Here is a 23,783-nt window from a genome sequence, read left to right on the forward strand (position 1 = left end):
CCCACATCCCACGAACGAATAATAAAAAAGACTCTTGCCAGTTGCAAGAGATAAAATAAAAATGTGCAATGCTTTTGATGTTCATTACTTTTTGTAACATCTCGAAAGACCCACACCAATGTACTGGGCTGATTCAACAACAACTTGCATTTATATAGCGCCTTTAACGTAGTAAAAACGTCCCAAGGCGCTTCGCAGGAGCGATTATCAAACAAAATTTAACACCGAGATACATAAGGAGATATTAGGACAGGGGCTTGGTCAAAGAAGTCGGTTTTAAGGAGCATCTTAAAGAAGGCGAGAGAGGGAGAGGTTTAGGGAGGGGATTCCAGAACTTTGGGCCCAGGCAGCAGAAAGCACGGCCGCCAATGGTGGAGCGATGGAAATCGGGGTTGCTCCAGAGGCCAGAATTGGAGGAACGCAGAGATCTCGGAGGGTTGCAGGGCTGGAGGAGGTTACAGAGATAGGGAGGTGGGTTAACTATTAACCCATAGTTAATGGATTGGTATTAGACCCAGTGAAATTTGACTCCCCCATCTTGCTTGTACTCCCCAAGGTATTGGGGCAGTCAGTAATTGCCTTCTCATTGAAACATACAAAATTCTTACAGGGCTCGACAGGGTGGATGCAGGGAGGATGTTTCCCCTGGCTGGGGAGTCTAGAACCAGGGATCACAGTCTCAGAATAAGGGGTAGGCCATTTAGGACTGAGATGAGGAGAAATTTCTTCACTCAGAGGGTGGTGATTCTTTGGAATTCTCTACCCCAGAGGGCTGTGGAGGCTCAGTCATTGATCCCTTTAAAACAGAGATCAATAGATTTCTAGATATTAAAGGCATCGAGGAATATGGGGATGGTGCAGGAAAATGGCATTGAGGTAGAAGATCAGCCATGATCTTGTTGAATGGCGGAGCAGGCTCGAGGGGCCGGATGGCCTACTCCTGCTCCTATTTCTTATGTTCTTATGTTCTCCTGTAGTTTCATTGCCCCATTTAGAGACACTCCCTTGTAACTTTCTTTCACCTAATCCTCCCCAACATTAATAATAACCCTTATATCCTAGCACCCTTCTTACCCCTCCCTAATCTAAGAAATACACTCCCTTATGCCCCATTAATATGTCCGGAGCATCAGTGAGTGGGAAACAAAACTTGGGCCTGGATGAAAATTGGTTGTCATGCCTGAATTCGCTCTCTCATTGTGGTCACCCAGTCCAGTATAACTGCTAAAATGATGCAAATGTGTCTTAAAAAAAACTATTGCCAAAGTCAGTTTTATAGACAGGTAGCCCAGGGGAGTAAAACCCACGTGAGTTACTGCCAATGAACAGAAATGGTTGTAAAGTATTTACAGTTGTAACTCTGCTGTCCCCGTATCCTAACTCGCACCAAGTCCCGTTCACCCATCACCCCGCTGTGCTCGCTGACCTACATTGGCTCCCGGTCCGGCAACACCTTGATTTTAAAATTCTCATCCTCGTTTTCAAATCCCACGATGGCCTCGCCCCCCCTCCCTATCTCTGTAACCTCCTCCAGCCCTACAACCCTCCAAGATTTCTGCGTTCCTCCGATTCTGGCCTCTTGCGCATCCCCGATTTTAATCGCACCACCACTGGCGGCCGTGCCTTCAACGACCTAAGCCCTAAGCTCTGGAATTCCCTCACTAAACCTCTCTGCCTTTCTACCTCTCTCTCCTCCTTTACTTGGATTTCCAGAAGGCTTTTGACAAGGTGCCACACCAAAGGCTACTACACAAAATAAGAGCTCATGGTGTAGGGGGTAACATATCAGCATGGATAAAGGATTGGTTAGCTAACAGGAAACAGAGAGTAGGCATAAATGGGTCATTTTCAGGTTGGCAAGATGTAACGAGTGGAGTGCCACAGGGATCAGTGCTTGGGCCTCAACTATTTACAATCTATATCAATGACTTGGATGAAGGGACCGAATGTATGGTTTGCTAAATTTGCTGATGACACAAAGGTAGGAAGGAAAGTAAGTTGTGAAGAGGACATAAGGAGTCTGCAAAGGGATATAGATAGGTTAAGTGAGTGGGCAAAAATTTGGCAGATGGAATATAATGTGGGAAAATGTGAACTTAATCCACTTTGGCAGGAGGAATAGAAAAGCAGTATATTATTTAAATGGAGAGAGATTGCAGAACTCTGAGGTACAGAGGGATCTGGGTATCCTGGTACATGAATCACAAAAAGTTAGTATGCGGGTACAGCAAGTGATTAGGAAGGCAAATGGAATATTGTCATTTATTGCAAGGGGAATGGAATATAAAAGTAGAGATGTTTTGCCACAGTTGTACAGGGCATTGGTGAGACCACATCTAGAATACTGTGTGCAGTTTTGGTCTCCTTATTTAAGAAAGGACATAATCGCTTTGGAGGCGGTTCAGAGAAGGTTCACTCGACTGATTCCTGGGATGAGGGGGTTATCTTATGAGGAAAGGTTGGACAAGTTGGGCCTGTATACACTGGAGTTTAGAAGAATGAGAGGTGATCTTATTGAAACATATAAGATCCTGAGGGGACTTGAAGGGGTAGATGCTGAGAGGGTGTTTCCCCTTGTGGGAGAGACTGGAACTAGGGGCCACAGTTTAAAAAAAGGGGTCTCCCATTTAAGCCGGAGATGAGGAGAAATTTTTTCTCTGAGGATCGTGAGTCTGTGGAACTCCCTTCCCCAGAGAGCGGTGGAGGCAGGGTCATTGAATATTTTTAAGGCTGAGTTAGATCGATTCCTGATTAACAAGGGAGTCAAAGGTTATAGTAGGTAGACGGGAAAGTAGGGTTGAGGTCACAATCAGATCGGCCATGATCTTATCAAATGGCAGAGCAGGCTCGAGGGGCCGAAAGGCCCACTCCTTTTCTTAACTCGTATGTATGTTTGTGTGTATGTTTAAGACGCTCCTTAAAATCCACCTCTTTGACCAAGCTTTTTGGCCACCTGTCCTAATAACTCCCTGTGTGGCTTGGTATCAAATTTTTGTTTGATAATTGCTCCTGTGAAATGCCTTGGGATGTTTCACTACGTTAAAGGCGCTATATAAATGCAAGTTGTTATTGTTATGTAATGACTTCTTCTTGTAATTTGTAGGTGATGCCACAGTGACTATCGCACACAGGTATACCCCCAAGGAGCAACTCACGGCCCACACTCAGCTTGCAGATATTGTGATTGTGGGCGCAGGTGAGTTCTTCTCTCACCAGAATCAAGATGATGTGGTCGATTATCTATTATCGTAGCCACCTGTTAAATAATCTGACCTCTTGGAAGCTTTAGCTTTTATTTTACATAGAATTACATGGACTATACAGCACAGAAACAGGCCATTCGGCCCAAATGGTCCATGCCGGCGTTTATGCTCCACACGAGCCTCCTCCCTCCCCTCTTCATCTCACCCTATCAGCATATCCTTCTATTCCTTTCTCCCTCACGTGTTTATCCAGCTTCCCCTTAAATACGTCTACGCTATTCGTCTCAACTAGTCCTGATGGTAGCGAATTCCACATTCTCACCACTCTCTGGGTAAAAAAGATTCTCCTGAATTCCCGATTGGATTTATTAGTAACGATCTTATATTTATGACCCCTAGTTTTGGGACACTCCCCCACAAGTGGAAACATCTTCTCTATGTCTACCCTATCATACCCTTTCATAACCATAAAGACCTTACTCAGGTCACCCCTCTCTTTTCGTTTCTAGAGAAAAGAGCCCCAGTCTGTTCAGTCTTTCCTGATGGCTTTCACCTCTCAGTTCAGGTGTGACCCTTGTAAATGGATGTATCTGTGTGCATTTTGCTTCCATACCCTGAGTTAGACATTGCTCCCTTCATGTGCAGCGCAAGAAACTCATACTCTTATAGGAAGAAAGTTTATTTCTTATATTGTCTTTATGGAAAGGCATGGTTACATGGCTATTGAGTGAAGAGAATGAGAAGATGCAGGGCTTCCAGATACCACTAACAAATACCATGCACACTGGAAAATGTCATCTAAAATTTGGTGTTGCCGCAGTACAAGCCTTGCAGAATGTCTGGAGATGTCACAAATATCTGGCATTCCTTTCTGTTAATAAACACCACAGGATGTTCCAAAGGTGCCTCATAACCACATGCACACAGTTGATAGTACCTTGTACACTGGAATGCCATATCCCTTGAAGAAACCTGTTATAGCCTCTCATGCTGCTGGCTGCCCCTGTGCTCGCTGACCTACACTGGCTCCCAGTCCGGCAATGCCTTGATTTTAAAATTCTCATCCTTGTTTTCAAATCCCTCCATGGCCTCGCCCCCCTCCCTATCTCTGTAACCTCCGCCAGCCTCTACGACCCTCCGAGATCTCTGCGCTCCTCCAACTCTGGCCTCTTGTGCGTCCCTGATTTCTATAGCCCCACTATTGGCGGCCGTGCCTTCAGCTGCCCAGGCCCTAAGCTCTGAAATTCCCTCCCTGAACCTCTCCGTCTCTCCACCTCTCTCTCCCCCCCCCCCCCCCCCCCCCTTTAAGACGCTCCTTAAAACCTACCTCTTTGACCAAGCTTTTGGTCACCTGTCCTAATATCTCCTTATGTAGCTCGGTGTCAAATTTTCTTTGATAATCGCTCCTGTGAGGCGCCTTAGGACGTTTTTACTATGTTAAAGGCGCTGTATAAATGCAAGTTGTTGTTGTTGCTGAAAGGTGATGTTAGTCTATTCATGGCATGTTGAAACTGCAACTGTGACCTAGTTAATGTTGGTGGTGAACCACTAATTAACCGATCCTTGCCAAGACTCTTGACATCTCCTGGAAGGAGTCTGTAATGAAAAGATATTGAGTGTCGTTATTACTTTTACCAATACTGGCAGGAAGATGGCCCCAGAGTTGGTCACGGGTTCTATTCCAGGGTATGGCGCAGGATGGTTTCCTTGGTGAGGTGTGGTCTTTTCACACATCACTCCTGGACACAGTCCTTGGTGAGGTCAAGGTAGCACCGTCACCAGTAGCAGACCTCCTCCAATGGTATCCAATCTCCCTGAACCTTCCCTACTGCCCGTCCTCCTTCTCCAACAACAACAAGTTGCGTTTATATACTGCATCTAACGTAGTAAAACGCCCCAAGGCGCTTCACAGGGGTGATTATCAAACAAAATTTGACGCCGAACCACATACGGAGATATTAGAACAGTTGGTCAAAGAGGTAGGTTTTCGGGAGCGTCTTAAAGGAGGAGAGAGGGGCGGAGAGCTTCATGGAGGGAATTCCAGAGCTTAGGGCCCAGGCAGCTGAAGGCACGGCCGCCAGTGGTACAGCGAATAAAATCGGGGACACGCAAGAGACCAGAATCGGAGGAGCGCAGAGACCTCGGAGGGGTTGTAGAGCTGGTGGAGGTCACAGAGATAGGGAGGGGAGAGGCCATGGAGGGATTTTAAAACAAGGATGAAAGTTTTAAAATCGAGGCGTTGGCGGACCGGGAGCCAGTGTAGGTCAGCGAGGTATTTTCGCTATTTATCGGTCATATTGCAGAACATTCTAATTGGGAGTTCAATATTATTAGTATTTAATCCTCAGTACTACACGTTGTTGCTGTTTACATGAGATAACGTGCTATAAATTGGTTATATTTAAAATTTTGGGTTAGACTTTGTCATCTAACTAACAAATTTAGAGATTTTTCTACATGCGTTCCAAGCAGTGTTGGGAGTTTAAAAAAGCCTGTTTTAATAGCCGGGGCAGAAATTCCTGCTGATTGAAACATCCATCCCATTGCTTACAACATCGGTCGAACATTGTTATAGCACGTTGGAGATTTGAGGAGGAAGTGGGCTTCAGTCCGTTTATTTACTGGTGCGGCACTGTGATGGCAAGACACATTCCAGGGAGGGGAGGGAGTCACTCTTGTTCTTGTCGAGACTGGTCTGTCGGAATTCTCTCGCGTGCTGCTTTCTCCAGATACTCGTGAATAAAATGTACTTCATCCACATCACAAGTATGAAGCCCTTATATCATCAGCACTGCATTAAAAAAAAGAAGGACCTGCATTTCTATTGCGCCTTTCACAACCTCAGGACGTCCCAAAGAGCTTTATGGCCATTGAAGTACTTTTTTTTTTGAAGTGTAGTCACTGTTGTAATGTAGGAAACGCAGCAGCCAATTTGCGCACAGCAAGATCCCACAAACAACATTGAGGATCAGATAATCTGTTTAAGTTGTTGGTTGAAGGAATAAATATTGGGCCCAAGACACCGGGGAGAACTCCCCTGCTCTTCTTCGAAATGGTGCCATGGGATCTTTTATGTCTACCTGAGAGGGCAGAGTGATTTTATAATGTTCTTTATCAACAGTTAGAAAAATCTTTTATCTTAAACTAGAGATGAAATAAGATTTACATATATGTTCTTTTTAAATTATGAAAATTGTAGAAGGCTTTGATTTTTCTCTGCAAGAAGCTACACAGGTATCTATAATAAACTACAATTTTTGAATATAGTATTCACTTACTTTAAGAGTCACACTCACCTCCTCTAAACTTTCCCTCACATTTTATTGATATTCGTTGTAGAACAGCATGCCCTCAGACTCGAGTATTGTGTCCAATTCTGGGCACCGCACTTTAGGAAGGATGTCAAGGCCTTGGAGAGGATGCAGAGGAGATTTACTAGAATGGTTCCAGGGATGAGGGAGTTCAGTTACGTGGAGAGACTGGAGAAGCTGGGATTGTTCCCCTTAGAGCATAGGAACATAGGAACAGGAGTAGGCCATTCAGCCCCTCGTGCCTGCTCCGCCATTTGATAAGATCATGGCTGATCTGCGATCTAACTCCATATACCTGCCTTTGGCCCATATCCCTTAATACCTTTGGTTGCCAAAAAGCTATCTATCTCAGATTTAAATTTAGCAATTGAGCTAGTATCAATTGCCGTTTGCGGAAGAGAGTTCCAAACTTCTACCACCCTTTGTGTATAGAAATGTTTTCTAATCTCGCTCCTGAAAGGTCTGGCTCTAATTTTTAGACTGTGCCCCCTACTCCTAGAATCCCCAACCAGCGGAAATAGTTTCTCTCTATCCAACCTATCCGTTCCCCTTAATATCTAAAAAAGCAGAGAAGGTTAAAGGGAGATTTAATAGTCATTCAAAATTATATGGGGTTTTGATAGAGTAGATGGAGAGAAACTGTTTCCAGTGGCAGGAGGGTCGGTAATCAGAGGACACAGATTTACGGTAATTGGCAAAAGAACCAGAGGGGAGATGAGGAGAAATTTTTAAGCAGCGAGTTGCGCTGCCTGAAAGGGCGGTGGAAGTAGATTCAATAGTAACTTTCAAAAGGGAATTGGATAAATACTTGAAAAGGAAAAATTTGCAGGGCTATGGGGAGAGAGCAGGGGAGTGGGACTAATAGGATAGCTCTTTCAAAGAGCCAGCACAGGCACGATGGGCCGAATAGCCTCCTTCTGTGCTGTATGATTCTATGACTCACTGGGGGTAAAATTGGTCGTCAGCAGTAACGCAAAACGGGCGACATCGAAGCGTCAGTCCGTGTTACACCTCACTCCATTTTCTTTTCCATTGCTGTTTAATCTTTAAAGTCAGGAACTCCCTCCCTAAACCTCTCCGCCTCTCTCTCCTCCTTTAAGACGCTCCTTAAAACCTACCTCTGACCAAGCTTTTGGTCACCTGTCCTAACATCTCCTTACGTGGCTCGGTGTCAAATTTTGTCTGATAATCGCTCCTGTGAAGCGTTTTGGGACGTTTTACTACATTAAAGACGCTGTATAAATGCAAGTTGTTGTTAACTTCAGTGCCCCTCCACTCGGGATTACTTGATCTACTTGCGGCCTGACTATCAATACCGTGTTAACATTTGGCGGGACTCCCCAGAAGTGTGTTAACATTTGGCGGGACTCCCCAGAAGTGTGTTAATATTTGCTGGGAATCCCCAGGAGTGTGTTAATATTTGGCGGGACTCCCCAGGAGTGTGTTAATATTTGGCGGGACTCCCCAGGAGGGTGTTAATATTTGCAGGAATCCCCAGGAGTGTGTTAATATTTGGCGGGACTCCCCAGGAGTGTGTTAACATTTGCAGGAATCCCCAGAAGTGTGTTAACATTTGCTGGAATCCCCAGGAGTGTGTTAATATTTGGCGGGACTCCCCAGGATTGTGTTAACATTTGCTGGAATCCCCAGGAGTGTGTTAACATTTGCTGGGAATCCCCAGGAGGGTGTTAATATTTGCAGGAATCCCCAGGAGTGTGTTAATATTTGGCGGGACTCCCCAGGAGTGTGTTAACATTTGCAGGAATCCCCAGAAGTGTGTTAATATTTGCTGGGAATCCCCAGGAGTGCGTTAACATTTGGCGGGACTCCCCAGGAGTGTGTTAATATTTGCTGGGAATCCCCAGGAGTGTGTTAATATTTGCTGGAATCCCCAGGAGTGTGTTAATATTTGCTGGGAATCCCCAGGAGTGTGTTAACATTTGGCGGGACTCCCCAGAAGTGTGTTAATATTTGCAGGAATCCCCAGGAGTGTGTTAATATTTGCAGGAATTCCCAGGAGTGTGTTAATATTTGCAGGAATCCCCAGGAGTGTGTTAATATTTGCTGGGAATCTCCAGGAGTGTGTTAATATTTGCAGGAATCCCCAAGAGTGTGTTAATATTTGCTGGGAATCTCCAGGAGTGTGTTAATATTTGCTGGGAATCCCCAGGAGTGTGTTAACATTTGGCGGGACTCCCCAGGAGTGTGTTAATATTTGCAGGAATCCCCAGGAGTGTGTTAATATTTGCAGGAATTCCCAGGAGTGTGTTAATATTTGCTGGGAATCTCCAGGAGTGTGTTAATATTTGCAGGAATCCCCAGGAGTGTGTTAATATTTGCTGGGAATCTCCAGGAGTGTGTTAATATTTGCAGGAATCCCCAGGAGTGTGTTAATATTTGCTGGGAATCTCCAGGAGTGTGTTAATATTTGCAGGAATCCCCAGGAGTGTGTTAATATTTGCTGGGAATCTCCAGGAGTGTGTTAATATTTGCTGGGAATCCCCAGGAGTGTGTTAATATTTGCTGGAATCCCCAGGAGTGTGTTAATATTTGCTGGGAATCCCCAGGAGTGTGTTAATATTTGCTGGGAATCCCCAGGAGTGTGTTAACATTTGGCGGGACTCCCCAGGAGTGTGTTAATATTTGCAGGAATCCCCAGGAGTGTGTTAATATTTGCAGGAATCCCCAGGAGTGTGTTAATATTTGCTGGGAATCTCCAGGAGTGTGTTAATATTTGCTGGGAATCTCCAGGAGTGTGTTAATATTTGCTGGGAATCTCCAGGAGTGTGTTAATATTTGCTGGGAATCCCCAGGAGTGTGTTAATATTTGCTGGAATCCCCAGGAGTGTGTTAATATTTGCTGGGAATCCCCAGGAGTGTGTTAATATTTGGCGGGACTCCCCAGGAGTGTGTTAATATTTGCAGGAATCCCCAGGAGTGTGTTAATATTTGCAGGAATCCCCAGGAGTGTGTTAATATTTGCAGGAATCCCCAGGAGTGTGTTAACATTTGGCGGGACTCCCCAGGAGTGTGTTAATATTTGCAGGAATCCCCAGGAGTGTGTTAATATTTGCAGGAATTCCCAGGAGTGTGTTAATATTTGCAGGAATCCCCAGGAGTGTGTTAATATTTGCTGGGAATCTCCAGGAGTGTGTTAATATTTGCAGGAATCCCCAGGAGTGTGTTAATATTTGCTGGGAATCTCCAGGAGTGTGTTAATATTTGCAGGAATCCCCAGGAGTGTGTTAATATTTGCTGGGAATCTCCAGGAGTGTGTTAATATTTGCAGGAATCCCCAGGAGTGTGTTAATATTTGCTGGGAATCTCCAGGAGTGTGTTAATATTTGCTGGGAATCCCCAGGAGTGTGTTAATATTTGCTGGAATCCCCAGGAGTGTGTTAATATTTGCTGGGAATCCCCAGGAGTGTGTTAATATTTGCTGGGAATCCCCAGGAGTGTGTTAACATTTGGCGGGACTCCCCAGGAGTGTGTTAATATTTGCAGGAATCCCCAGGAGTGTGTTAATATTTGCAGGAATCCCCAGGAGTGTGTTAATATTTGCTGGGAATCTCCAGGAGTGTGTTAATATTTGCTGGGAATCCCCAGGAGTGTGTTAATATTTGCTGGAATCACCAGGAGTGTGTTAATATTTGCTGGGAATCCCCAGGAGTGTGTTAATATTTGGCGGGACTCCCCAGGAGTGTGTTAATATTTGCAGGAATCCCCAGGAGTGTGTTAATATTTGCAGGAATCCCCAGGAGTGTGTTAATATTTGCAGGAATCCCCAGGAGTGTGTTAACATTTGGCGGGACTCCCCAGGAGTGTGTTAATATTTGCAGGAATCCCCAGGAGTGTGTTAATATTTGCAGGAATCCCCAGGAGTGTGTTAACATTTGGCGGGACTCCCCAGGAGTGTGTTAACATTTGGCGGGACTCTCCAGGAGTGTGTTAATATTTGCAGGAATCCCCAGGAGTGTGTTAATATTTGCAGGAATTCCCAGGAGTGTGTTAATATTTGCAGGAATCCCCAGGAGTGTGTTAACATTTGGCGGGACTCTCCAGGAGTGTGTTAATATTTGCAGGAATCCCCAGGAGTGTGTTAATATTTGCAGGAATTCCCAGGAGTGTGTTAATATTTGCAGGAATCCCCAGGAGTGTGTTAATATTTGCTGGGAATCTCCAGGAGTGTGTTAATATTTGCAGGAATTCCCAGGAGTGTGTTAATATTTGCAGGAATTCCCAGGAGTGTGTTAATATTTGCAGGAATTCCCAGGAGTGTGTTAATATTTGCTGGGAATCTCCAGGAGTGTGTTAATATTTGCTGGGAATCCCCAGGAGTGTGTTAATATTTGCTGGGAATCTCCAGGAGTGTGTTAATATTTGCTGGGAATCCCCAGGAGTGTGTTAATATTTGCTGGGAATCCCCAGGAGTGTGTTAATATTTGCTGGGAATCTCCAGGAGTGTGTTAATATTTGCAGGAATTCCCAGGAGTGTGTTAATATTTGCTGGGAATCTCCAGGAGTGTGTTAATATTTGCTGGGAATCCCCAGGAGTGTGTTAATATTTGCTGGGAATCTCCAGGAGTGAACCAGTTTTAGCTTCACATTGACATAAATCACTGGATCGAGCGCCGACAAGCAGTGTGAGACCACTTTTAGAAAGTACTGTCACACTATTTAGTCTTTGCATTCGCTACTGTTTCCAGATGACCACAATGGTACCTTTGGAATTACCCTGTGGGATGAGGGAGTACATTCCCTTAATACTTGAGTATGAAATTCCTCTCTCTGCTATCTTAATTGAGGGTCATAAAGAAGGAGAGAGAGGTGGAGAGGTTTAAGGAGGGAATTCCAGGGCATGGGGCCTAGACAGCTGAAGGCACGGACGCCAATGGTGGAGCGAAGGGAATGAGGGGATTGCGCAAGAGGCCAGAGTCTGGAGGAACGCAGAGTTCTGGAGGGGGTGCGGTGGGGACGGAGCAGGCAATTCATCCCAGGTCAGTTCTCACTGAGAATTGTTAAGGTTTAATGGCAATAAAAGTGAGTGAGGCAAAAAGTAAAGAGATGGGCAGCAGGAAGAGGGGAGGGTGTGTGGTGGGCCCTACTTGTTTCACCAAACTGTGCAGTAAAGAAAAAAGAAAGAAAGTCTTGCATTTATATAGCAACTTTCACAACCTTAGGACGTCCCAAAGAGCTTTACAGCCAATGAAGTACTCTTGAAGTGTAGTCACTGCTGTAATGTAGGAAACGCGGCAGCCAATTTGCGCACAGCAAGCTCCCTCGAACAGCAATGAGATAATGACCAGATAACGGGTGAGAAATTGGGCCGTGTAGCCCAATTTCTCGCGGCCTCCCAAACATCCAAGATGGCGTCATGGCTGCACATGCACGTTTCCAGCGTGACGTGCGCCGGACGCCATCTTGGTATAGGTATCAGCAGATGCGCAAGTAACGAACGTCGACAGCATGTAAAGTAAGGAGAAAATGGATACAATCAGTGTGCAACGCTGATTTAAAGTGGTAAGTCCCAAAATGGTGTCTAACACTCAACTCAATGCACAGTCTTAACCACGACCATCTGAACGTGTCTTAGAGTGCCTGGAGGACCCACCCACCAGCGTTATTTAAAGGGACCATGCAGGATTTACAGGGTAGTGGCTGGATTATTGCTTCTGGCTGCCGATACACTTGTACCTGTTTTTGGAGGTCTCCAAGACTTGAATACTAGGACACGGGGACATAGCCCAACATTTAGAGCCAGGATGTGCAGGAGTGAAGTTAGGAAATGCTTCTAACCGCAAAGGGTGGGAGACGTTTGGAATGCTCTTCTGCAAACGGCAGCTGATGATAGCTCACTTGTGAATGTAAATCTGAGATTGATAGATTTCTGTGAACGAAGGGTATTAAGGGTTATGGGGCTAAGGTGGGTATATGGAGTTAGGTCACAGGTCCACCATGAGACCATTGAATGGCGGAACAGGCTCTTGGAGCTAAATGCCACTGCCACTTTCTGCCTCTTGATATGCGCCACCTTCTCCTGCAAGAAAGCAGGACGCGTGTCTGGGTGACGTGCCTGTCATGGTTGAATAGCTGCCAGTGTGTGTGACCTGTGAATTGTGGGTGGGCGGCTTGCAACAGGGGTAATGTGTGAGGGTGAGAGGAAGCATCTGATTGGAAGAGTTGAGCACTGATGGAAAGAGTTTGTTGGTATGTGGGTGATGGGGGTGTAGTGTGTGGAGCAGTTGGTAGGAGACACCACTTGACAGTTGACCTCACTCACCTTGACCACTCGTGTCAAAGCATTGAGCTTCTTCCTGCACTGCATCCATGTTCATGGTGCTATGAGCCTGGCATTGACTTCGTCCCCCACTGCCTCTTGAGCATATGTCTGGAGGCCTCTTGCCCCCCTGCTGTTGTAGGATGCCCCTCCTTTTGTCCACCTCTTGCACCAAGGCCTCTAGTGAGAACCTTGGTGCACGCACTCTCCTGGTACAAACTCAAATCGGCAGATTGGTGAGGTCTGACGTGCAGATTGGAGGGTGTGGGATTTAGTAGTGCGCAACCTTTATTCAATGTTTTAACACAACTCATCAGTTTGTAAACATAGGGATGGGACCCGCATCTGTGTTTTTACGTGTGCGATGCCTGATCTCCGTTCAGACTCTGTGCAAACAGCAGACTGTTATTTTTAGCAAATAACAGCTACCTTTAAGAGGTTTTTAAGAGACATCCTCCCTTTAAGGAATTGCTGATGGAAAGCGCGAATTGCATTGTATCCTCAATGTCCACACTAATTTCCAATGCCGCTTGCAGGTAAGTCCTCAGGCCAGATGAAAGTCTCATCCTGCCTCCATGGGGTAATAGCAGATCGCGCTACCCACGCCCGAAAATAGGCCCTATCCAATTTTGCCCCCAAACTGTCTTAGTGATGTTGGTTGAGGGATAAATATTGGCCCAGGACACCAGGGAGAACTCCCCTGCTCTTCTTCGAAATAGCGGCCGTGGGATCTTTTACATCCATCTGAGAGGGCAGACGTGGGCCTCGGTTTAACGTCTCATCCGAAAGACGCACCTCCGAGAGGGCAGCACTCCCTCAGTACTGCACTGGGAGTGTCATCTTAGATTTTGTGCTTAAATCTCTGGAGTGGGACTTGAACCCACGACCTTCTGCCTCAGAGGCGAGAGTGCTGCCCCACTGAGTCACGGCCAACATGCAAACCTGCCGTGCAGGTTCAAAATTGGGGAATGATCCACCCAGTAAAAATTGGCCCTCGGACCAGATCACAAGTGCCCACAGCAAAAAAGACAAGAGCGAGCTTGATAACTGGGAAAAAAAAAGCACGCAGGCATCTGAACTAGTTCAAGTCTTCATTATAATTCTTGTCGCAAGCATGGAATTTGCAATCCAATGAAATTTTTTTTTAAATGCTTAATAAACAAGCTCAGATTACATCAAAAAGATGATGTTGATTGGCAGAATTTATCATAGCCAATAAATATTTGCATTTATTGACCAACTAGCATTTTCAAAAGTACGTTCCTACCATTCCTTACATACTTGGACATGTTCTAAATCCAAATCTTTGTTACAAAAAACGTTTTATAATCATTCATTCCTTACTTACAGTTTCGAAAGTGAATTTTTCAGGGGGGGGGTAGAGTTGGTTTATAAAGGGGGTTCCATGGCAGAAACTGAGATGGAGTTCAGTGTGGGGAAGTGTGAGGTCACCCACTCTGGAGTTCAGAAACAACAGACCAGCGTATTTTGTAAATGGAAAGAACCCAGGAACTGTGGAGGAGCTGAGAGATTATGGGGTCCAAGTACAGAAATCACTAAAAGCTAGTGGACAGGTACAAAAAAATAATTTAAAAGGCTGATGGAATGTTGGTCTTTATCTCAAGAGAACTGGAATACAAAGGGGTGGAAGTTATGTTCCAGCTGTACAGAGCTCTGGTTAGACCCCATCTGGAGACACTGCGTTCAGTTCTGGGCACCGCACCTCAGGAAGGACATATCGGCCTTGGAGGGGGTGCAGCGCAGATTCACCAGAATGATGTCGGGGCTAAAAGGGTTAAATTATGAGGACAGGTTGCGTCGACTAGGCTCATATTCCCTCGAGTATATAAGATTAAGGGGTGATCTAATTTAAGATAATTAAAGGATTTGCTAGGGTGGCCAGAGAGAAACTATTTCCTCTGGTGGGAGAGTCCAGAACAAGGGGGCATAACCTTAAAATTAGAGCCGGGCCGTTCAGGGGTGATGTCAGGAAGCACTTCTTCACACAAAGGGGAGTGGGAATCTGGAACTCTCTCCCCCAAAAAGCTGTTGAGGCCGGGGATCAAATGAAAATTTCAAAACTGAGATTGATAGATTTTTGTTGGGTGAGGGTATTAAGGGTTATGGAACCAAGGCGGGTAGATGGAGTTAAGATACAGATCAGCCACGATCAAATTGAATGGCGGAACAGGCTCGAGGGGCTGAATGGCCTCCTCCTGTTCCTATGTCCCTAAAAGTGTGAGGCCCTGACTGTTTGAGCCTTGTCCTGAAGAAAGACAGTTTGGAGTACAGAAAGAAGACCGATAATGTGCTGTAAAATTAATTTTAAAAAATAAACATGTTTGCAAGTTCTGTCCTTTCATTCGTACACTTTGGTGTAACAATTGGACATTCACCCAGTCATTGAAAATACATTTTTTTATAGCAGTGCCCACTGTCGATGTGTTGCACAAACGGGGATCCTTTGATTGTTAGATTTTGCGAACGTGCATTTTCAGATCTCAGCAAATGCAGCTTACCACGTGCTGAAATAAGTATTTAGAGTTCAAATCGGAAACTTTTCATCCAAAGGCACGCGTTTCACAAGTAGGAACGTGTCACTGACTCCAAAGGAAACTATAGGAAGTTTCTATTCAAATCAAATTGTTTCAATTCCTGGAGGAATGAAAGACTAGTTTTGCAAGTATAATGAGCATATAAGTTCACGGAGTTCTTGTATTTGTAGTTTCACATCCGGTATGTGTTTGTAGCCAATATTGGATGGGGGTGTGAGAGGACAGTTGGTAAAAACAATATAATTCATAATATCCTCCTGGATCAGCCATTTAAATGAATCTGTACTGCTCCTTTGCTAAATCATATGGTGCATGCGCGGTCAAGATTCATATTCCAGTTTATCTCCAGTTTTTAATGGTAATGGAAGATGATAAGAAATCTTCCATGTTTTTGTTACCTCCAGACTCGACCATTCCAATGCTCTCCTGGCTGGCCTCCCACTCATCTTCCACCCTCCGTAATTTTCAGTTCATCGAAAACTCTGCTGCCCGTACCCTAACATGCACCAAATCCCACTCACCCATCACCCCTGTGCTCGCTGACCTACATTGGCTCCCGGTCCAACAATGCCTCGATTTTAAAATTCTCACCCTCGTGTTCAAAATCCTCCATGGCCTCGCCCCCTCCCTATCTCTGTAACCTCCTCCAGTCCTACAAACCTCCGAGATCTCTGCGCTCCTCCAATTGTGGCCTCTTATGCGTCACCCACTCCCTTTGCCCCACCATTGGCGGCCGTGCCTTCAGCTGCCTGGGCCCTAAGCTCTGGAATTCCCTCCCTAAACCTCTCCGCCTCTCTCTCCTCCTTCAAGATGCTCCTTAAAACCTACCTCTTTGACCAAGCTTGTGCTCTCCTGTCCTAATATCTCCTTATGTGGCTCGGTTTCATATTTTGTCTGATAATCGCTCCTGTGAAGCGCCTCGGGATGTTTTCTATGTTAAAGGTGCTATATAAATGCAAGTTGTTGTTGGTGTAAGGCAGGGTTTTAAGCGAACATTTGATAGTATCAAATTGCATTCAGGTGCAGCAAGCAGTTAGGAAGGCGAATGGTATGTTGACCTTCATTGTAAGAGGATTTGAGTACAGGAACAGGGATGTCTTACTGCAGTTATACAGGGCCTTGGTGAGACCACACCTGGAGTATTGTGTGCAGTTTTGGTCTCCATATCTGAGGAAGGATGTTCTTGCCATGGAGGGAGTGCAACGAAGGTTTACCAGACTGATTCCTGGGATGGCAGGACTGACGTATGAGGAGAGATTGGGTCGACTAGGCCTATATTCACTAGAGTTTAGAAGAATGAGAGGTGATCTCATTGAAACATAAAATTCTAACAGGACTAGACAGACTAGATGCAGGGAGGATGTTCCCGATGGCTGGGGAGTCCAGAACCAGGGCTCACAGTCTCAGGATACGGGGTATACCATTTAGAACAGAGATGAGGAGAAATTTCTTCACTCAGAGGGTGGTGAACCTGTGGAATTCTCTACCACGGAAGGCAGTGGAGGCCAAGTCATTAGATGTATTCAAGAAGGAGATAGATATATTTCTTAATGCTAAAGGGATCAAGGGATATGGGGAAAAAGCAGGAACAGGATACTGAGTTAGACGATCAGCCATGATCATTTTGAATGGCGGAGAAGGGCCGAATGGCCTACTCTTGCTCCTATTTTCTATGTTTCTATGTATCACACTGTCTCACAATTACCACCGCACGATGATTCTTGTGTACATTTGTAAATTATCCGATACGTCTGAATTTATATTTTTAAAAAATCTTTTAAATTCAAAAGTCAGTGGGGAAAATTCCAGTCTCCCCATTCCATGTCTGTAAACAGTAAGTGCCTCGCTTTGAGATTGTAGGACCGAGAATTCGCAGTGACATTGGATTGTTGCCTTCTTCCAGGGATTCCAAAGCTGATCACCGCGGACATGATAAAAGATGGAACGGTTATAATTGACGTTGGGATTAACCGCGTTCGGGATCCTGTAACGGGGAAGACCAAGTTGGTCGGAGATGCGGATTTTGAAGGTAACCTACACCCTGTAAATTGCTGGATCCGAGCAAACGAGCTTTTTATCGGTCGGTAAGGCCGATCCACCATCTAGTGAAGAAGATCTTTTGCTGGGTTTTTTTGAGTTGTCCTACAGGCTGAATCCTCCACAGGGTGTTAACGTGCTCGGGAGGAATAAGCTGACACTGCACCAATGGTTCCCAAAGCTCTCCACCACTGGGGGTTTACCTCGCCTCACGTCTGGGTCTGTTGTTGACTAATTGATAGAGATTGATTGCTATGATTAATCAAAGACTCCATTACTGCCGTATCGTGCGATTACCAGGATGGTAGAAGGCGAACTAGATGGACCTTAGTCTTTTTTTTTGAGTCTAGCAGTTCCTATGTTCCTTAAGCAAAGCCTTTCCTGGTTCGTGCAATTGTATGACACAGTAATAAAACGCACACCTCAACTTAGGGTTGCCATCTCCGGTTGGACGTATTCCTGGAGGTGTCATCACATGACCTCCTGCCTCCAACCACCCCGCCCCCACATTCCCGCCATTGGTTGCCCAACACGTCCATCCTCACAGTGCCCGCCTTCCCATGGCCAATGGGAAAGCGAATAGACTCTTCATTGCCCAATTGGATGATTCTTGACTGTCAGTCCAACAGCCTTTTTTCCCATGTCCGATATTTTAATAACTAGTAAACAAAGACATTTTTTTTTTAAAAGCACAATTCTTTTATGCCCCAATGATTTTTCACCCTGGGTTTTTGCTGGTAAACAGTGTCCTGGCAATTTGTCTTTAACTCCTGGAGACTCCAGTCCAATCCTGGAGAGTTGGCTACAGCTCACATGGCGTCAGTTCTCAGCCACTTGCTTGTTGAGATTTTCTCACTGAGTTAAAGCGATGTTTTGGGATAGATCTGACTAATAATGAGGCCTGAAGTCGAACTCAACATCATATATTCTTTATAAGTATATGCCTTAAGCATTTTAAAATGCTATTTTTAAAGTTTCAGGAGAAACCTCTTTACCCAGAGAGTGGTGAGAATGTGGAACTCGCTCCCACAAGGAGTAGTTGAGGCAAATAGTGTAGATGGATTTAAGGGGAAGCTGGATAAACACATGAGGGAGAAAGGAATAGAAGGATATGCTGATAGGGTGAGATGAAGTAGGGAGGGAGGAGGCTCGTGTGGAGCATAAACACCGGCACAGACCAGTTGGGCCGAATGGCCTGTTTCTGTGGAGTAAATTCAATGCCATTCTACATAAATTATCCACATAGCAATATAAAAAAAGTGAAGAAGTACATCATTAACGTGCAGACTGTGAAGGATAATGTCAGTGATATATGGGGCTCAATTTTCAAACGGAGACAGGACAGGGGTCAATTTGAGGTCGGGAAACCCATTAGCACGGGTCGGACGGGAGACCAGCCAGGGAGAGGACGTCTTTGTTTACATGGTTGGTTGGGGGGAACATGGAGGGGAATGGGTGGGCAAGGAGCACAGGTGGGCATGGGTGGGCACGGGGGTCACGAGATATAGGGGATGGGATCGGGGGTCAGTTCCGGTGGGGGGGGGGGATCGGGGGTCATTGCGGGGTTCCGCGATCGTTGAGGAGGAGGGTCGGAGGATCGGGCTCGGAGGATCGGGCTCGGGGGTCAGATGATTGGGGTGGGGGTCGGAGGGGGGGATTGGGGTCGGAGGATCGGGGTCGGAGGATTGGGATTGGGATCGGGGTCGGGGGGGATTGGGGTCGGGGGATCGGGGTCGGGTCGGGGTCGGGAGTCCGTGATCGGTGAGGGGGTCGGTGCAGATAGGCTTGTTGGGCCTGGGGGAAGCACTCCTGCTCCTCGGGGCCCACAAGCTCTGCCTTTCTAGGCACCTACCTGTTAGTCTCGGGCCTTCTCGCCTCCTTTCACGAGGCGTTAAACAGAAGGTCCGGGAATCCCAGCCCCCCCGAGGTTGAAATGGGGAATTAGTTAAAAATGGAGGCCTGAAGCCTCCTTGAAAGGATTTAAGGCCCGACCCGCCTCCTGGGAGCGGGTTAGCCGCCTGCCCCTCGTCCCACCCCCGTGAAAACCGGAAGTGGGCGGGTTGGAGGTAGGTCTGAAATGGTGGCAATTTTCAATGCCCCCCGCCGGCCCCCAACCCACCTGTTTTTTACTTTGAAAATCGTGTTGCGCAGGCTGTAATTTTAAAAGATAGGAAATCACTGACTGCACGCTCGCAGGGCCCCAAGCTGCGCTCCCTGTGATTGGCGCTCCCCGCCCTTTGATTTCTACATGTGTGGCAACCCATAATAAGCAAACACTGACCAGCAACCTCAAAACACAAAAACTGACACAGCTGCAAAAAGGCCGAACAACGTATAAACAGCCTTGAAAATTCACCGCAGACTGAAAGTGCAATGGAGCAGAGGCTTATCATAACTGAAGTTCAAGCTGCACACAGCATTCGGTGACCTGAATAGCTCAGGACCATGGCAACAATCGCAGGGATTTTCCCTTGTTTCTTGCAGATAAATTGTGGCAGACTGTGGATCCTCACTGTTGCTAAATTTGATTGTTAATCTGTTTTAAAATTGCTTATGGACTTGTCATAGTAATATGGAAGTACTCTCCTCCCCGTCCTCCCAGTTCCACGAGGCTCTCTTCTACTCTCCTCCCCATCCTCCCAGTTCAATGAGGCTCTCTTCTCCTCTCCTCCCCGTCCTCCCAGTTCAACGAGGCTCTCTTCTCCTCTCCTCCCCGTCCTCCCAGTTCAACGAGGCTCTCTTCTCCTCTCCTCCCCGTCCTCCCAGTTCAATGAGGCTCTCTTCTCCTCTCCTCCCCGTCCTCCCAGTTCAATGAGGCTCTCTTCTCCTCTCCTCCCCGTCCTCCCAGTGCAACGAGGCTCTCTTCTCCTCTCCTCCCCATCCTCCCAGTTCAATGAGGCTCTCTTCTACTCCCCTCCCCGTCCTCCCAGTTCACTGAGGCTCTCTTCTCCTCTCCTCCCCGTCCTCCCAGTTCAATGAGGCTCTCTTCTCCTCTCCTCCCCGTCCTCCCAGTTCAATGAGGCTCTCTTCTCCTCTCCTCCCCATCCTCCCAGTTCAACGAGGCTCTCTTCTCCTCATCCTCCCAGTTCAATGTTGCTCTCTTCTCCTCTCCTCCCCATCCTCCCAGTTCAACGAGGCTCTCTCCTCCCCATCCTCCCAGTTCAATGAGGCTCTCTTTTCCTCTTCTCCCCATCCTCCCAGTTCAACGAGGCTCTCTTCTCCTCTTCTCCCCATCCTCCCAGTTCAACGAGGCTCTCTTCTCCTCTCCTCCCCATCCTCCCAGTTCAACGAGGCTCTCTTCTCCTCTTCTCCCCATCCTCCCAGTTCAACGAGGCTCTCTTCTCCTCTCCTCCCCATCCTCCCAGTTCAATGAGGCTCTCTTCTCCTCTCCTCCCCATCCTCCCAGTTCAATGAAGCTTCTACATTCTATTTTTCCCTACGCACTGTGTACAAGCTACATTATCATGCCCCCTGTCCAGTCTATTTCATCTCATGATGAAATGTTCCGCATGAATACTCCCTGATACCCAAAGGTGATGGAGCAAATTCCACAATATTTATCCCAGCCCTCCAGCGTCCAACCCTGGCTCTTCGACTTTCACAAATGTCCTTCCTTTCTGACACAATTCCTTATCGGTTCACAGGCGAATCACTCAAGGGTTCTTTAATCAATGCAGAGAAAAGGGGAGTTGAGGGGAGCTCTTTTCCTGAGTTTCCTGGATACATCGAAGCTCAAGGGAAGTATCCTGTCAGTACCCGCCAAGCGTTGTGAGTTGGAACATACCAGGAAACTAGCCTGGTGAACGGCACCAAATCCCAGCTTCTCCTGTATTGACCAATATGATCAGGTGCAGCGTTGTCCATCGATCCACTGCCATTGAAATTAAACAGAGAATGAGCAGGGCCATGGGGAAAGAGCAGGGGGAAGTGGGACTAATTGGATAGCTCTTTCAGAGAGTCGGCACAGGGCACGATGACCCAATTTTGGATACTTTGGTACATTGGCGGGGTTGTCTGTGATAAATGAGAATGAGGAAAGTAATAAGGCATCCCATCCCTTGCCAGAATTAGACTTGGAGAATTAGATCTAACAATGGTAGCAACAAATCTGATTCTAATTCCTTCCAAAAGCCGATGGGGGTCTCCATCTGGGATCAGGCTTTGGCCGAATTCACAGAACCTGTTGCTTGCAGCCGTTTTTGTGAAGATTTGAAAACGTAGGAAAGCATGGAACCAAAAACGACTACTGACCCATTAACAAAAGAAAGAACTCACAATTAATTAGTGTCTTTTCATTTCCTCAGGATGCCCTTAAGTGCTCCACTGCCAATCAATTAGTATTTTAAGTGTTTTTATGTAAGTAAACACAGCAGCTAATTTGTGCACAGCAAAGTTCCACAAACATCAAATGAATGACCAGATAATAGGGCTGTTTCTGTGCCGTAAATTCTATGTAATAATCCGTTCTTGGTGGTGTAGCTTAAGGAACAAATGTTGCCTCGGTCGCCAGGAGATTTCCCTACTCTTTTTTTAAGTGCTGACACTGGATCTTTTACATCCACCTGAACAGGCAGACATCTTGGTTTCACATTTTATTCATGAGGTGGCACCAACAATGTAGCACACCTTTAGTACTGCACTGGAGCGTCAGCCTTAGATTATGTGCTCAAGTCCTGGAGTGAAGCCATCACCATCATCAAGACCGCCCACTTCCACCTCCATAACATCGCCCGTCTCCGCCCCTGCCTCAGCCCATCTGCTGCTGAAACCCTCATCCATGCCTTTGTTACCTCCAGACTCGACTATTCCAATGTTCTCCTGGCCGGCCTCCCATCTTCCGCCCTCTGTAAATTTTAGCTCATCCAAAACTCCGTATCCTAACTCGCACCAAGTCCCGTTCACCCATCACCCCCTGTGCTCGCTGACCTACACTGGCTCCCGGTCCGGGAACGCCTCGATTTTAAAATTCTCACCCTTGTTTTCAAATCCCTCCCTGTCTCTGTAACCTCCTCCAGCCCTTCAACCCTCCGAGAACTCTGCGCTCCTCCAATTCTGGCCTTTTGCGCATCCCCGATTTTAAACGCTCCCCCATTGGCGGCCGTGCCTTCAGCTGCCTGGGCCCGAAGCTCTGGAATTCCCTCCCTCCTAATGTGGGAAAATGTGAACTTGTCCACTTTGGCAGGAGGAATAGAAAAGCAGTATATTATTTAAATGGAGAGAGATTGGAGAACTCTGAGGTACAGAGGGATCTGGGTGTCCTAGTACATGAATCACAAAAAGTTAGTATGCGGGTACAGCAAGTGATTAGGAAGGCAAATGGAATGTTGTCATTTATTGCAAGGGGAATGGAATATAAAAGTAGAGATGTTTTGCTACAGTTGTACAGGGCATTGGTGAGACCACATCTAGAATACTGTGTGCAGTTTTGGTTTCCTTATTTAAGAAAGGACATAATCGCTTTGGAGGCGGTTCAGAGAAGGTTCACTCGACTGATTCCTGGGATGAGGGGGTTATCTTATGAGGAAAGGTTGGACAAGTTGGGCCTGTGTACACTGGAGTTTAGAAGAATGAGAGGTGATCTTATTGAAACATATATGATCCTGAGGGGACTTGAAGGGGTAGATGCTGAGAGGATGTTTCCCCTTGTGGGAGAGACTAGAACTAGGGGCCACAGTTTAAAAATAAGGGGTCTCCCATTTAAGATGGAGATGAGGAGAAATTTTTTCTCTCAGAGGGTCGTGAGTCTGTGGAACTCCCTTCCCCAGAGAGAGGTGGAGGCAGGGTCATTGAATATTTTTAAGGCTGAGTTCGATAGATTCCTGATTAACGAGGGAGTCAAAGGTTATTGTAGGTAGACGGGAAAGTAGGGTTGAGGTCACAATCAGATCAGCCATGATCTTATCAAATGGCAGAACAGGCTCGAGGGGCCGAATGGCCTACTCCTGCTCTTAATTCGTATGTTCGTATGAATGGGCCTATATTCTCTGGAGTTTAGAAGAATGAGAGGTGATCTCATTGAAACATAAGATTCTGAGGGAGCTTGACAGGATAGATGCTGAGAGGCTGTTTCCCCTGGCTGGAGAGTCTAGAACTAGGGGTCATAGTCACATGATAAGGGGTCAGACATTTAGGACCGAGATGAGGAGGAATTTCTTCACTCAAAGGATTGTGAATCTCTGGAATTTTCTACCCCAGAGGGCTGTGGATGCTGAGTCTTTGAGTATATTCAAGACTGAGATCGATAGATTTTTGGACTCTAAGGGAATCAAGGGATATGGGGATCGGGCGGGAAAGTGGAGTTGAGGTCGAAGAGCAGCCTTGATCTTATTGAATGGCGGAGCAGGCTCGAGGGGCCGTATAGACTTACTCCTGCTCCTATTTCTTATGTTCTTATATATTT

At 46.3% G+C, this 23,783-nt stretch overlaps 1 protein-coding gene across 1 annotated transcript in view; it reads left to right on the forward strand.

Moving 5' to 3' along the window:
* The window catches only part of LOC137321931 (bifunctional methylenetetrahydrofolate dehydrogenase/cyclohydrolase, mitochondrial-like), a 55,469-nt gene that overhangs the window by 20,220 nt on the left and 11,466 nt on the right, over positions 1-23,783 (forward strand). The window contains exons 7-8 of the mRNA XM_067984851.1: positions 3,104-3,196; positions 17,250-17,375. Of these exons, the coding sequence (XP_067840952.1) occupies positions 3,104-3,196; positions 17,250-17,375 (219 nt within the window). The remainder of the gene's footprint in view (positions 1-3,103; positions 3,197-17,249; positions 17,376-23,783) is intronic.

This window comes from Heptranchias perlo, chromosome 1, assembly GCF_035084215.1.
Source record: "Heptranchias perlo isolate sHepPer1 chromosome 1, sHepPer1.hap1, whole genome shotgun sequence".
Classification (NCBI taxonomy): Eukaryota; Metazoa; Chordata; class Chondrichthyes; order Hexanchiformes; family Hexanchidae; genus Heptranchias; species Heptranchias perlo.